A 14,489-nucleotide genomic window follows, 5' to 3' on the forward strand; every position below is an offset into this window, starting at 1 on the left:
CAGGAATATAATTCGCTGACAGGGTAACAGGTGTGATTTCTTTTCGTTTATGGTGTATCCCAGACAAGATGGAACCCTTTGTACAAAGGCCAGATGATTCAAAAGTATGTCCTGGCTTTCTGCCTGAATTTGACAATCGTCCAGATATGCGTATATTTGAATTTTTCTTTGCCTGTAAAATGCAATAACTGAAGCTAAGCACTTTGTGACTACCCTGGGCGCAGTAGATAAGCCAAAGGGCAGTGCAGAGAACTGATGGTGCGTGTAGCCTGCTTTGAAGCGTAGGTATCTTCTGCGAGATTCCCTGATTAGGATGTGCAGAAATACTTCTTTTAAATCTAGTGTTGCCAACCAGCCATCTTTGCCTAGCATAGGAAGTAATTGAAGAGTCAGCATCTTGAATTTTGGAATTTCCAAAAAGGTGTTTAGAGTAGACAGGTCCAGGATAGGACGCCATGAATTGTCTTTTCTGGGTACCAGGAAAAGTCTCGAGTAGAAACCTTGTCCCTTTTCCTATTCTGGTACCAATTGAATGGCCCCCATGCTTAAGAGAGAAAGTACTTGTTTTTGGGCCTCTGCCCATTGATTTGAGGAGGTCCGGCCACCCGCTTGGTGTTGGCAACGTGTGGAAGTGAAATCTGTATCCCTGGAACACTATTTAAAACCCATTTGTCCTGGGTAATGAGTTCCCAGTTCTTTGCATGAAGAGCAATTTTTCCCCCCAAAGGGGCAGTCAGTTGATAAGTGCTTGGAAATTTTAAACAGAAGTCATTGAGACAGTTTGCCATAGGGGGGAGTCTTATTATTCCCCGATTTGGAAATACAGGCCCCCCCACTGCTTAGTCCTGTGTCTCCCCTGGGACTGAAACCTGAGGCTTTTGCTGTGCCTGGGTTTGGCTTGAGAAGACCTGGAAGGGGCTGGAAAGGGCCAATTCTTACAGGGCCAGTGCCTACTAAATCTAGGAGGCTGAACTTGTAAGAAATATTTAACAGTTTGCATAGATTTAGCTTTATCTTCCATCTTTTTAAGAACTTCCTCAGCCTTGTTGCCAAACAGGCGGTCCTGATTTAAGGGAGCATCCAACAACTTAGCTTTAACATGATCAGGCAAAGATTGCTCCTTTAGCCAAGCATGCCTTCTGAGCACAGACCCAGTAAAGTACAGTTTTGTACCTACCATAAATGTAGATGTTCGAGGATCAACATTGCTGCAGTCATAACCTGTGGGTGATCCTCACGTCCTCGATTCGGCCTGAATACCAAAGAGTTAGGCTGGCGTCGGTCATGGGCGCCCGGAGCTGACGTCAGTACACAGTAGTACTTAAGCGCATGACCGACGCCATATCCTCAGTCTTTCTTGCCCCAGATGTCAGAAGGCCTTAAAGGAAAAGGCCAGAGCCACAAAGGGAGAAAATAATAATTATCCCCAAATAACAATAACAACAAACAATAACCACACACCCAAACCCAAGAGGGGAAGGAGGGAGGGAAAATAGGACTGCAGCAATGGATCCTAACATCTACATTTATGGTAGGTACAAAACTGTACTATGTTCTTCGTCTCACATTGCTGCAGTCATAACCTGTGGGTAGAATCCAAAGCAAAGGAAAAGGGAGGCTGGCAAACTAAAAAGCAGTAGGGGCTGCTAACATGCCCTGTAAGACTGCAGTGGCAAACCCAGCCCTGGACTTGGAGAAAAGAGGGAGATGGTAATGTTTAGTAAAAGTGTGAACTGAACTCCAAGTAGCTGCTTCCAAAATATCCTTAGTAGCTACCCCCCCTCAAAAAAGCAGTAGAAGTGGCAGTAGCCCTAGTGGAATGAGGTCTAATCCCAGCAGGAACATCCTTCCCATGATGAGAATAACAAAAAGCAATACAATTACCAATCCACTTTGAAACAGTCTGCTTAGAAACAGCTTTCCCTTGTGTACCCAAAGCAAAAGAAACAAATAACTGTTGAGTCTGTCTGAACTCCTTAGTTCTGCTCAAATAATAAAGTAACTGCCTGTGTATATCCAAAGAATGCAAGATTTTTCCCTCTTTATTTTGGGGATCAGCATAAAAGGTAGGCAAATGGATAGACTGGTTCAAGGCCACATTAGAAATCACTTTTGGCATGAAAGTAGGATTAGTACGCAAAGAAACTCTATCCATGGAATATTAGAAAGGTTCAACTGCCATGAGAGCCTGCAATTCTGATACCCTTCTAGCAGAAGTAATGGCCAACAAAAAAGGCAGTCTTCCAGGATAAAACTTTTAAGTCAGACGAGCTGCAGGTTCAAAAGGAGGCAAAGTAAGCTTCTCCAACACAAAATTGAGATCCCAGGAAGGAGTAGGAGCTCTAATGTTCCAAATGAAAATGCTTGAGAGACCGAAAAAAGCACACAAGTTAACTAGAAAACCTTGGACTTGAACCAGAGTCTGGTGCTGGGGATGAAAAGGAAGGGCAACAACTCTAACATGATTGAATAAATGGAAAACTATAAAGCATCTAATCACATTTGTGAAATATGTTTTGTAAGAAAAAGTGGCAATTTTTGTTGACTGTGAAAAATCTTTTGGGTGGACTGTGAACTATACAGCCCAATTTACATCATTAATGTTTCGAAGGAAAACTAAAAGGGGGGAAATAACTGTAAGTAAAACAATTTTGCTCTTAGTATCTGTACAAAATATTTATGATATAAACTGCATGTTGCATACAGTAAAACAGTTTTGTGTAGTCAGAGGTATTTTAAATGTAGGGAGAGTCTTTTCAGTGACTGCTGTATGTGTTAAAGATATTAAAGTAAACAAGTATCATTTTATTTGCAAGAAACATGTGTTTTATAGTATAACAAGAGCAAAAAGGTTGGACAAAACCAAGTTTAATATTCAAATGTTGTGATCTTGGGCTGCTGGGGTGTGGGTAGGGTATAAAAGTGCACTAATTACATTATATGCAGAATTAGGATATTTTCACTCATTATTTTAAAAGGGTGAATGCCTAGATTATTACCTTTGGCTTAAGGTGTAAACAGGTGTTTTTGTAAGCATGTAGGCTTAAAATAAGACAAAATGACAAAAGCCATGAAATTGGTAAGCTTCTAACAACCGCAAAGAAATTAGCTTGTTTTCCACTGGCAAATGTTTTGTGGTGTTGAGATATCTGCCGCTATGCAATCTTTTCTGAGTAAAATTTACAAAGACACATTGCTGAGTACAGTTCCATGGAGACAAGAATCTTTAAACTGCAAGAAAAACCCAAAAGTCATTCAAAAGCCATGTAGCTGAAACACTTGATGTCCTTAAGGGGTCATTTGCATATATCCCATGGGCCACCATTACAGGAGGTTTAGGGTATCACACAATGAAAACACTAGGTAGGTATTTCTTGCAGTACTGAATAAGTTTATCTGGATGACCTTTTTACCCTTTGGTTTGAAGGTTAGTTGGGCTATTTTGCAGGCACATTAATCATTATGGCCATCAGCTAAGTTTAAAGATCCCGTGTTTCTGAAGTATAGCCAACCTATCCAGTTATACTGTGCTGATGAGATCCATAAACGTCAAAACACGCATGTTCCCAGCTAGTGCCCTTTTGACCTGAATTTAACCATAAAATTTAACCATAAAGACTTAAAAAGTAAAAAAGTCATGGACGTTCAGAAGCCATGTAGCTAAAACACTCAATGTCCTTAAGGGGTCACTTCCATATATCCCATGGGCAACAATTACAGCAGGTTTAAGGTATCACACAGAGAAAACTCTAGCTTGGCTGAGTTTTTCTCACAGATGATGATTGTATATGTCCTAGTTTTCCACTACTGGAATGGTTGAACACATTGGAAAGATTTTTCAAAAAGACCACTCTGGAAATCTGCAATCAAGAGTGTAAAAACACCTTACTTGGAAGAGCTTCACCCTCAGAGTTATGTTAAATAAAAATAAGAGAGTGAGAGCTAGAATATTTATAAGCAGCTGAGAATCTGTTTGCATACCAATATTTCTACATATGCTCAATGATACTTATGTGACGCATTTATAACTATGAAATGGCAATAATATAATGCATATACACTTATGAAATCTTACGAACTATATTTATGAAAATAAAAGCAAAAGAACAGTTGTGTACACTTACCATAAATGTAGATGTTCGAGTGTATTCACCGTTGCAGTCATTACATCTGGTTTATCTGCTTGCAGGTAACCCTCAGTCGGCCTGATTAACAAAGTCTTGGGTCCTGCGTCGGTTGCTGTCCCTTCTTCCATGATGTAAGGTCATCAGGGGTATAAAACATGCAGCCCATGCCATTACATCAGTTTTTCTTGCACCAGATGTCAGGTGCCCCCCTAATGGGGATCAATTAAATAAAAAATACAATGACATACCTCCAACAAAAAAGCAAATACACCAAAAAGGCTTTTAAGTATAGTAAGGGAAAGTAGAGGTATAGCCAAAAGAAGTTAGGGGGCTGGAGGGAGGGTAACCAGGACTGCAACAGTGAATATACTCGAACATCTACATTTATGGTAAGTGTACACAACTCTATGTACTTCATGTTTGATTGTTGCAGTCATCACATTTGGGTAGATTCCCAAAGCTATGGTTGGGAGGAGGAATTTAGATAGCATTAGGACCAGCTATAATGCCCTGCAAGACTGCAGTGGCAAAGCCAGCAGGATTTAGAGAAAATTGGCAAATGATAATGCTTGGTGAAAGTATGCACAGAACTCCAGGTAGCAGATTCTAGGATGTCCCTGGTAGGGACACCTCTGAGAAAGGCTGCAGAGGTAGATGCAGCCCTGGTGGAGTGAGGTCGGATCCCCTGGGGGATAGGTTTTCCATGGTGCTTATAGCAGAAATTAATGCAATGGCCTATCCATGTAGAAATGGTTTGCTTTGAAATAGCCTTCCCCTCTGCCCCTGTAGCGAATGCCACCAGCAGTTGTTCAGATTTCCTTTGAGGTTTAGTCCTGTCCAAGTAGAATCTAAGTTGTCTGTGCACATCTAAGGAATGCAGTACCCGTTCCCCTTTGTTCTGTGGATTGGGAAAGAAAGGTGGCAAATGAATAGACTGATTAAGAGCCACACTGGATACCACATTGGGCATGAAGGATGGATTGGTTCTGAGGGACACCCTGTCCGTATGAAAGATAATGAAAGACACCACTGCCATAAGGGCCTGTAATTCAGATACCCTTCAAGCTGAAGTGATTGCTAAAAGGAAAGCTGTTTTCCAAGAAAGAAATTTTAAGTCTGCAGTAGCAGCTGGCTCAAAAGGAGGTAGAGTGAGTTTCTCAAAACAAAGTTAAGGTCCCAGGGTGGGGTTGGAGCTCTCCTGGGTGGACTCAAATTTTTGGCCCCTCTGAGGAACTGCTTGAGCAGTGGATGAGAGAAGAGGGAAGGTTCTGTGTTATAATGAGCTGAAATGGCTGAGGTGTGGATTTTAATGGAGGAAAAAGACAGGCCCTTGTGAAGCATCTCAGTTAAGTATTGTAAAATCTGAGGTAAATTGGGCGCTGCTGTGCTCATCCATTGAGATTGGTTCCAGGCACAGAATCTTTTCCATTTTTCAGCATAAGAATTTCTAGTACTAGGCCTCCTTGCCTCTAAAATATCCATCACAGGTTTACTGAGGGATGGTAGAGGAGAGATTATGTAATTAGCCAGGCTGCAAGGTTCAGTGTTAAAAGCTGAGGGTGCAGAATCTGGTTCTCCTGCTGAGACAACAGGGAAGGAGTCCGAGGCAGGTGCCATGGAGACAACCATGACGCACTGCGCAAGAGGGGGTACCCAGTGTTGGCGTAGCCAGTCTGGAGCAATCAAAATCATCCTTGGTTTGTCCTGTTTGATTTTTAGTAGTACTTTGGAAATCACAGGCAGAGGGGGGGAAGGCATAGATTGATAAGTTTTTCCAGCTGAAGGACAGAGCATCCACTTTCCAGGCTTGCTTGTGGGGAGTCCTTGTGCAAAAGTTGTTCAATTGGTAGTTCTGGGGAGAGGCAAACAGGTCTATAACTGGGCTCCCCCATTTTCTTGTCAACATGTTGAAAATCCTTGGTTCCAGTTTCCACTTGTGTGGGTCCATGAGGTTTCTGCTTAGTCCGTCTGCCATTGTATTTTATTTTCCTGGCAGGAATTGAGCTTGTAGGTGCACTTGGTAGCTCAAGGCTGTGTTCCACAATGCCATGGCTAGTCTGAAGAGGGGGTAAGAATGTGTACCCCCCCTGCTTGTTTATGTACCACATAACAGTGGTGTTGTCAGTCTTTACCATAAGTTGTCCTGGAATAATGTGGTCCTTGAAGGCTGTCAAAGCATTCTGTACAGCTAACATTTCTTTTTGATTGATATGCAGGTGCATTTGACTGCCCTGAATGCACTTCCCTGCCAGGTGAGCCCCCCATGCATAGTCTAATGCATCTGTTGTTAGGGTTTGGGTGGCAGGGGGTGGTGTGAAAGGTAGTCCCTTGTTTTGGTGGCAGGCCTCTGCCCACCAAAGGAATTCTAGGCATAGGAAAGATATGATAGGAATCATTGGTTCTAGATCCTGAGAATGTTGAAACCATAGGCTTTTTAGATACCACTGTAGTTTCCTCATATGCAGTCTTGCATATGGAATTCAAAGAATGCAGGAGGCCATGAAACCTAAGGCTTGCAGTATTTGTATTGCAGATAGCAGGGTTTTTGTGGCCACTTGTTTGAAGTAGGTTGTCAAATGAATTTGTTTCTCTGGCGCGAGGTAAGCCATCTGGGAAGTTGTATTCAAGCTTGTTCCCAGGAATATAATTCGCTGACAGGGTAACAGGTGTGATTTCTTTTCGTTTATGATGTATCCCAGACAAGATGGAACCCTTTGTACAAAGGCCAGATGATTCAAAAGTATGTCCTGGCTTTCTGCCTGAATTCGACAATCGTCCAGATATCGGTATATTTGAATTTTTCTTTGCCTGTAAAATGCAATAACTGAAGCTAAGCACTTTGTGACTACCCTGGGCGCAGTAGATAAGCCAAAGGGCAGTGCAGAGAACTGATAGCGCATGTAGCCTGCTTTGAAGCATAGGTATCTTCTGCGAGATTCCCTGATTAGGATGTGCAGGAATACTTCTTTTAAATCTAGTGTTGCCAACCAGCCATCTTTGCCTAGCATAGGAAGTAATTGAAGAGTCAGCATCTTGAATTTTGGAATTTCCAAAAAGGTGTTTAGAGTAGACAGGTCCAGGATAGGACGCCATGAATTGTCTTTTCTGGGTACCAGGAAAAGTCTCGAGTAGAAACCTTGTCCCTTTTCCTATTCTGGTACCAATTGAATGGCCCCCATGCTTAAGAGAGAAAGTGCTTGTTTTTGGGCCTCTGCCCATTGATTTGAGGATAGGTCCGGCCACCTGCTTGGTGTTGGCAATGTGTGGAAGTGAAATCTGTATCCCTGGAACACTATTTACAACCCATATGTCCTGGGTAATGAGTTCCCAGTTCTTTGCATGAAGAGCAATTTTCCCCCCAAAGGGGCAGTCAGTTGATAAGTGCTTGGAAATTTTAAACAGAAGTCATTGAGACAGTTTGCCATAGGGGGGAGTCTTATTACTCCCAGAATTGGAAATAGAGGCCCCCCCCACTGCTTAGTCCTGTGTGTCCCCTGGGACTGAAACCTGGGGCTTTTGCTGTGTCTGGGTTTGGCTTGAGAAGACCTGGAAGGGGCTGGAAAGGACCATTTTTTAGAGGGCCAATGCCTACTAAATCTAGGAGGCTGAACTTGTAAGAAATATTTAACAGTTTGCATAGATTTAGCTTTATCTTCCATCTTTTTAAGAACTTCCTCAGCCTTGTTGCCAAACAGGCGGTCCTGATTTAAGGGAGCATCCAACAACTTAGCTTTAACATGATCAGGCAAAGATTGCGCCTTTAGCCAAGCATGCCTTCTGAGCACAGACCCAGTAACAGCAGCCCTGCAAGAGGCCTCTAATGAATCAAAACCACATTGCAAAGTATGTTTTCCAACTTGTTCAGCAGAATGCATTAAATCTTGTAATTCTTTATTTTCCACACAGTCAGGAATCAACATAATTTTCTCTTTAAGCAATCCAATAACATGTTGGCTGATACATTAACATGTGAAACTGGCAGTTTAAAGCCCTAATGGCCAAGGCTGCAAAAGTGTAGACCTTCTTACCCCATCTATCCAGCGCCCTGGAGTCTCTATCAGAAGGGGTAGGATTTTTAGCAGTAGAAGACTTAATGCCCTTGGGCCCCTGTGAAATAATCTCTGAATCCGCAACAGGATTTTTAAAAAGGAACTTGTGTGACTCAGGGACCCTGTAGTATCTGTCAAGTTTTCTGGGAGCAGGAGGCAAGGAAGCAGGGGCCAAACTAGATTCCGAAAAAGCATCATCAACAATGTCTAGTATAGGAGGAATAGCTAAAGGCCTACGCTGAGGTAGGAGTAAGAAATCCCTAAGCCTCTTTTTTGAATCAGAAAAATCCTGGCTTTCCCAGTGGAAATGCTCCCTTAGAGTATGCAAGGTTTCCCCAAAAGAAAAACCCTCTGGAGGGGAAGCAGAGGGAATGGAGTCCTCTGCATCAGAATCATCATAGACAAGGGCAAATCCAGATCTTCAGAAGAATCAGAAAAAACAGAATCCTGATCAGAAGATTCATAAACAACTTCAGTCCTAGGCCTCTTAGAAGGGGGGGGGGTTGGCTACCCCTGATTAGAGTTATTAAATCTTCAGCCATCTCTTATCATTTGTTTTTTAGGCATAGAGGCCTGAGCATGTGGCCTGGGCGTCGTTTTTTTAGGCATGGTTCGAGGTTTAGGCCTAAGTGAAGAAGGAGACATCGGTTAGTATGCAAGTCCGTAGGCCTAAATACACCCTCAGAAGCTAGTGCCTGCACAGTGGCTCCGGACCCATCCAAGGTAGATCTGTGGGTTCCATAGTTGAAGCATCTCGTGGCATATCGGACTCCAAATGGGTCTCAGTAGAGGCCTGCGAATCACAAGTAGCTGGTATCAGGGGCTGTGAAAGTGCCTCACTGAGTACCGGCGAACTAGTGACTGGCTTAGGAGAAGCATCGTCGTCAGTTTTGGACCTCGGCGGCCTGTCTCTGTCTTTATCTTTGCATTTTTTCAGAATCCCGGTAGTCGGATGGCCAACCGACAATATTTCTGGATAATTAAACCGAGAACAGAAATATTTAAAGGCAAAAATATACCGGCAACGGATAGTGCGCTGATTAAATAAAGCACAAAACTGACAGCTAGGCAAGGAATACAGTACGAATGAAAATCTTTATGAGGTATTCGCTTTCCACAAGTAATGCAATTAACTTTTACTGACATCGGTAAGGAGCAAGAAAAAGTTTCCCCAACGGGGTACTTAGCTTTAGTTGAAGACTTCAGTTCTGAAACTCGAAAATGAAAATTTCAGGAGTCAGCCGACCGGCACTTGCGAACTGCTTCTGCTTCGGGCACCGCACGGCAAGAAAGACTGATGTAATGGCATTGGCTGCATGTTTTATACCCCTGATGACCTGACGTCATGGAAGAAGGGACAGCAACCAATGCAGGACCCAAGACTTTGTTAACCAGGCCGACTAAAGGCTACCTGCAAGCAGATAACCCAAATGTAATGACTGCAACAGTGAAACACGAAGAACATCTCTGATTACAATGAGGAAAAGCAGGACTAGTTAGATGTTTAAGCTTATACAAAAGCAGAAATTTTGGAGATAAGGGCCATTTCAGTAATGATGGTAAAAACTGACAAATAATGAAGTTGATTGTAGAATGGAAAATTAAACTAATGGAGAATAAATGGTGTGACAGTACGACATGTTACACTGACTACTAAAAATGAGAAAATGGGTTATGCAATATTTGGTAGTGCTAGTTTTGCTCAAGTGTTTTATTAACCATACAGCATTTGTAGAGAAAACTCATGTTTGTTTTGTGAAGAAGGTTTCCTTCAGTCCTATCAGGGCGCTGATAGTAAGGGGGATACAGGTTACTGAGTAGAGAGATGAATAAGCACGAAGAGGGCATGTGCATAAAATACATGAAATGAACAAAGAAAGAATGAGAGGTCTGTATAAGTTATGGAACAGAAAAACAAAAACAGCAGAATAATCGTTGGAAAAAGTACTGTGCCACAGCATGCACTTTTAATGTGCATTTAAATAAATATAAGTATTATTAGTGGATAAATACATTGGAGCATAACATAAGGTGAACAAGACAATAAAGGGGGACAGCTTGGGGAAAATGACAGAATGAGATACAGCCTGTACTGCTCCAGGAGAATATTACAGGTAAATGTTTACCTGTTTGTTTGCTGAAGGTATTTTAGAAAAAAGAACTAAATGCTGTGAATAACGGGATAAGTAATTAACGAATAGTTTTAAATTACAGACACCGTACGATAAGGATGATTTAGGGGTGCATTGCTCAAGCATTATGCAACACAATGTGTTTCACATTTTACACCAAATATCAGGAAGAATACAATGATTTATGGGTAATACTGGTTCTTCATAAAGATGAATTTGTAGTTATCCAGCTTTATTTTATCTAAAGTGGATGACAACATGGGAAAATGTTTGAAAGTATGACTGTTAGAAGGAAAGTGAAAGGGGATAACTATATTAATGTAATATCTGGGGACTCAAAAGCACCCCTGATAGCAAGGGAATATGATGTCACGCCTGACACAGAGTGAAACATGGAGAAAGATTAATGCATTGTACAAACACACACACAATTACTGTTTCACTTGTTTGTTGAAACAGCAATAAAACTAAGCCTGACTTACATGGAACTCAAAGGAAGAGCTGATGGAAAGAATCGCCCATTCACAGGGTAATGGGAGGAAGACATTCCAAAATGTCAATGATCCATTGATATGGCAAGAATTTATCTGTCACAGCTAGTGTTGAAGAGACTCCTTGAAGTGTCCCAGGCTGGGATGAATCCCAAGCAGCGTCACCAGAGAGGAAGGAGCCAGAAAATCCACAGGACAGACAGCAAAGTCCTGATGAACTGCCCTTCCAAACATGGCCAAACTCATGTCACAATTGAGAACACTCAGTGAAGCTGTGTGCTGAGGACCAAGTGAGAGAGGCACAGGGCATATGTCAATGGACAATTATCAGCATGAAAGCAACAAGATGATGCAGCTAGAAATCTACTTGGAAAACAGATGCTTGGCAACCACAAGAGATTGCTTCATCCCCAGTGTAAAGAGGATGAAGAAATGACTCCTTTTCCTACACTCCTGCATCCTCATCAAATATCTACAATGCTGATACATGCACAGAGTGTAAAGAGCCCCTTCTGTGCTGGTTCATGAAAACAGGTGTCTGGTGGACTGCATCAGAGCAACCTCCAATATTGCCACGTAAGAATGTGACAGTTTGTCATGAGTGACACTATCTTAATGAAAGACCAGATATGGATCGTTGCACAAAAGCATGTAGATTGGAAACCAATAGCGTATCCTACAAAAAAAAAAAACGTAGCATGGAAACAGGGCTGTCCCAAGCATATTTTCTTCAAAACACTGCCCTCAGTCAAGCACGATCAAATTAGCCCTAGCCACACACCAGATGACGCAAAAAAAATGGTATCTTCAAGTACTGCCAGTACGATTTCTTAAATGTGGAGCTGTATTTGACATTATTGCCTACTGCACATTTCACTCACTGAAGTGTATAGTAATTACATTCCTATATTTTACAATGACAACTTCTGCTTTTATGACAGAGGTTATTAAATAATACATCCTTTTTCATTTTCTTATTTCTTGATACATTTGTCTTTAGTCTCAATCACAGAATAAAATGGATTGTTTTAGAATAGTCCAATATCCCACTTATCAATAAATTATGAATTAGCATCAGATGATTATCCAGCTATTCCCTGGAGCCATTCCCTAATTTGGCACCCCCCCCAATGCTTTTCCGACTTCAAGTGAAAAAAAAAAAACTCTCTCTGAACTGTGCTTAAGTTATATACATAAAAAAAGATTTTACTTTGTTTTACACTGTGGCAAACTGCCATCTGTATTTTATGCCACTCATAGAGCACTAAGTACTTCAGTTCTGACCACCACTGCTATACCGGCATTCATGCTCATAATGCCTGAAGACATACAAGGATCTGCTGATTTTTCACTGTAGCACTTTGCACCTGGGGCAATTATCCCCTTCACCCCACCCTAGCTACGTTATTGATAAGCATAAATGGCCTGCATATTACAAGGAACACCTAAAAAGGAATAAATAATTAGTATGTCTGTAATTAAACTGTACAACAAATGACTCCCAGTTAATTTCCTTCTCGCTTAGAATGTATAACAGCAGTTAAAAACAATCATTTATCAAGTAATACAAGTAAAACATGGCAAACAGTGTACAGATTCATTCAATATGATGCAGACTTATGTTATACCATGGGGGATATTAAAAATGGCAATATGCCCATAAACATGCAAATAATATAAATGAAATTCCTATCACTTAAACTGGGCAAACTACATATTATCTTGCATACATTTCTCTCTTCGTCCTAAATTACTGTTGCAGACATCACAGATGAAGGTTAACAACTAATACTGACAAATACTTGTTTTATCTCACTTTCACACCCACAACCACTTAACCAATGCAGTACAAAATGCGTATGTTAAAAAAGAATTTTATTTAGAATAAAACATATGTAACCATATTAGCAGTGTAGTGTAGTGTGATCAAGCTATACTTCTCTATATCTCCAGGGAACAACCAAATATCTGGCATAAATGCTAATGTAAGACAATACTCCATTCATCAAATGGTTTAGTTTAAGGGGTACATTTACAATGTAGTGTTAGAACAAATTATTACATGGAAGTTTTACAAAAATGTTTGCACTAAATGAAAGGCCATGACAAAATTAATATATATCTAGCAATAACAAAGGGCTTCAGACCTGCTCCTGACATCAGGCCACTGACTGTTTTAACAAACAGACCTCTTACTGACCCGTAAAATGGAATCTTTCATGTGGAACAGGCAAGGGCTAACAATGTTAGGAAATGGGACTTGAGGTAGAAAAGGTGGCCATGGCTTTCTTTTTTTTCCATTTCAAAAATAATTATATTACATATAATTCTGTATGACAGTGAATTCACCAGAATTCAGTTCTACTGGGAAGGTTTGTACTATGTTAAAACTTTGGAATTGTATTCCCAAAGGCACATTTGGGGATAAAAAAAATCTTTTTAAGACTTCAATTTCACATTGCTTTGAGCTCACTCATCATTCAGAAACATACTGTTCTTTACTTCTGAACCAATGTCCTATAGAACAGTGAAAAAAATATACATGACAATGCAAGTTTTCTTCTTTTAAATAGAATATCATTTTAAAATAGGAACAATTATTTGAAAACACAGTAAGAGCTTATAAAACATTTATAGGACATTTTGTCATACTAAAGCATACTGTAACAAGTATAAATAAATTGTCACCAAAGCTGTACTGACCAGTGTGGCAGAACTGTACAATGAGAGAATGCACAACACTGACGGAATGCCTACCCACAGCTCGTGTTCAAAGCCCGTGAACGGAGCATGTCACTTATCAAAAATGGGAATATAAAGCCCCCTCCCCAGCGGCTGCATATCTATACAAATCACTGACAACTAAGTTCCAAATACTCTACAATTCATTAATTTACAATTGCATAGAAAAAGACAACATGTAGAATACAGGATCATTGTCTTTGGGACTTCAGTGGTTCACTCCTTCAGTAGATACACTCATATACAAAGCTGGAGTTTGTGGCTTTACATAGATATCTTGAGAAAAAAAGGCAGATGATCATCGCAGCAGGTTTTGTCTGTCACAATGATGTTTAGAGACTTCTTAGGACTGGTAATTCACATAACCTACAAAGGAAGGAGAAACTTGTCAAGTGTTGAACAGATGCTTAAATAAATATGTTATCATCAAGAGATCCAGTTCAAAAAGGTATAGAGCACTGGGAAGCATATTTCACTGCAATAATTTGTGGAAGACAGTTTTGCAATATAATTAAAGTAACAGAAGACTATCTGGTGCAAAATTTCCCATGGAATTTAATGTATTACTTTGCATGATCCCACAAAATATGGTCACGTAGTTTAGTAGCTCTAATGCACTTCCACAACAATACATCAGATTGCTTTTTAAACTGCTTTTAAAATAACATTTTCTCCATTATTCTGTGTCTCTTAGGGAAATGTGGTCAGAAGAATCAGGTAGAAAACTACCCTCCTTACCATAATGTAAACTAGTATGAGTTCTTAATCATATTACTAGATATTACAAAAGTCCATCTAAAATGGTTCCTCATGTGTAAGCTTACCTTCCAGAATCACACTATGTGGTGCTCTAAACATCTCAGTACCAACATTCATGGGGGTACAACACCATATGTTAGCGCTCCTGCACTTGGGTTAGAAGGTCACACCACTAAATCTCACCCGAAT

The 14,489-nt window shown here is 40.7% G+C and overlaps 1 protein-coding gene across 4 annotated transcripts in view; it reads right to left on the reverse strand.

Moving 5' to 3' along the window:
* Positions 1 to 12,657: 12,657 nt before the first annotated feature.
* UTRN (utrophin) overlaps positions 12,658 to 14,489 on the reverse strand; it is a 4,744,936-nt gene continuing 4,743,104 nt past the window's right edge. For all 4 annotated transcript variants that reach the window (XM_044069601.1, XM_044069592.1, XM_044069610.1 and 1 more), the window contains one exon: positions 12,658 to 13,907. In XM_044069601.1, coding sequence (XP_043925536.1) covers positions 13,899 to 13,907 — 9 coding nt within the window. In that variant the 3' untranslated portion in view covers positions 12,658 to 13,898. The remainder of the gene's footprint in view (positions 13,908 to 14,489) is intronic.

The sequence above is a fragment of the Protopterus annectens genome, chromosome 1.part0 (genome assembly GCF_019279795.1).
Source record: "Protopterus annectens isolate FY-2018-M chromosome 1.part0, PAN1.0, whole genome shotgun sequence".
In the NCBI taxonomy this organism is placed as follows: Eukaryota; Metazoa; Chordata; order Ceratodontiformes; family Protopteridae; genus Protopterus; species Protopterus annectens.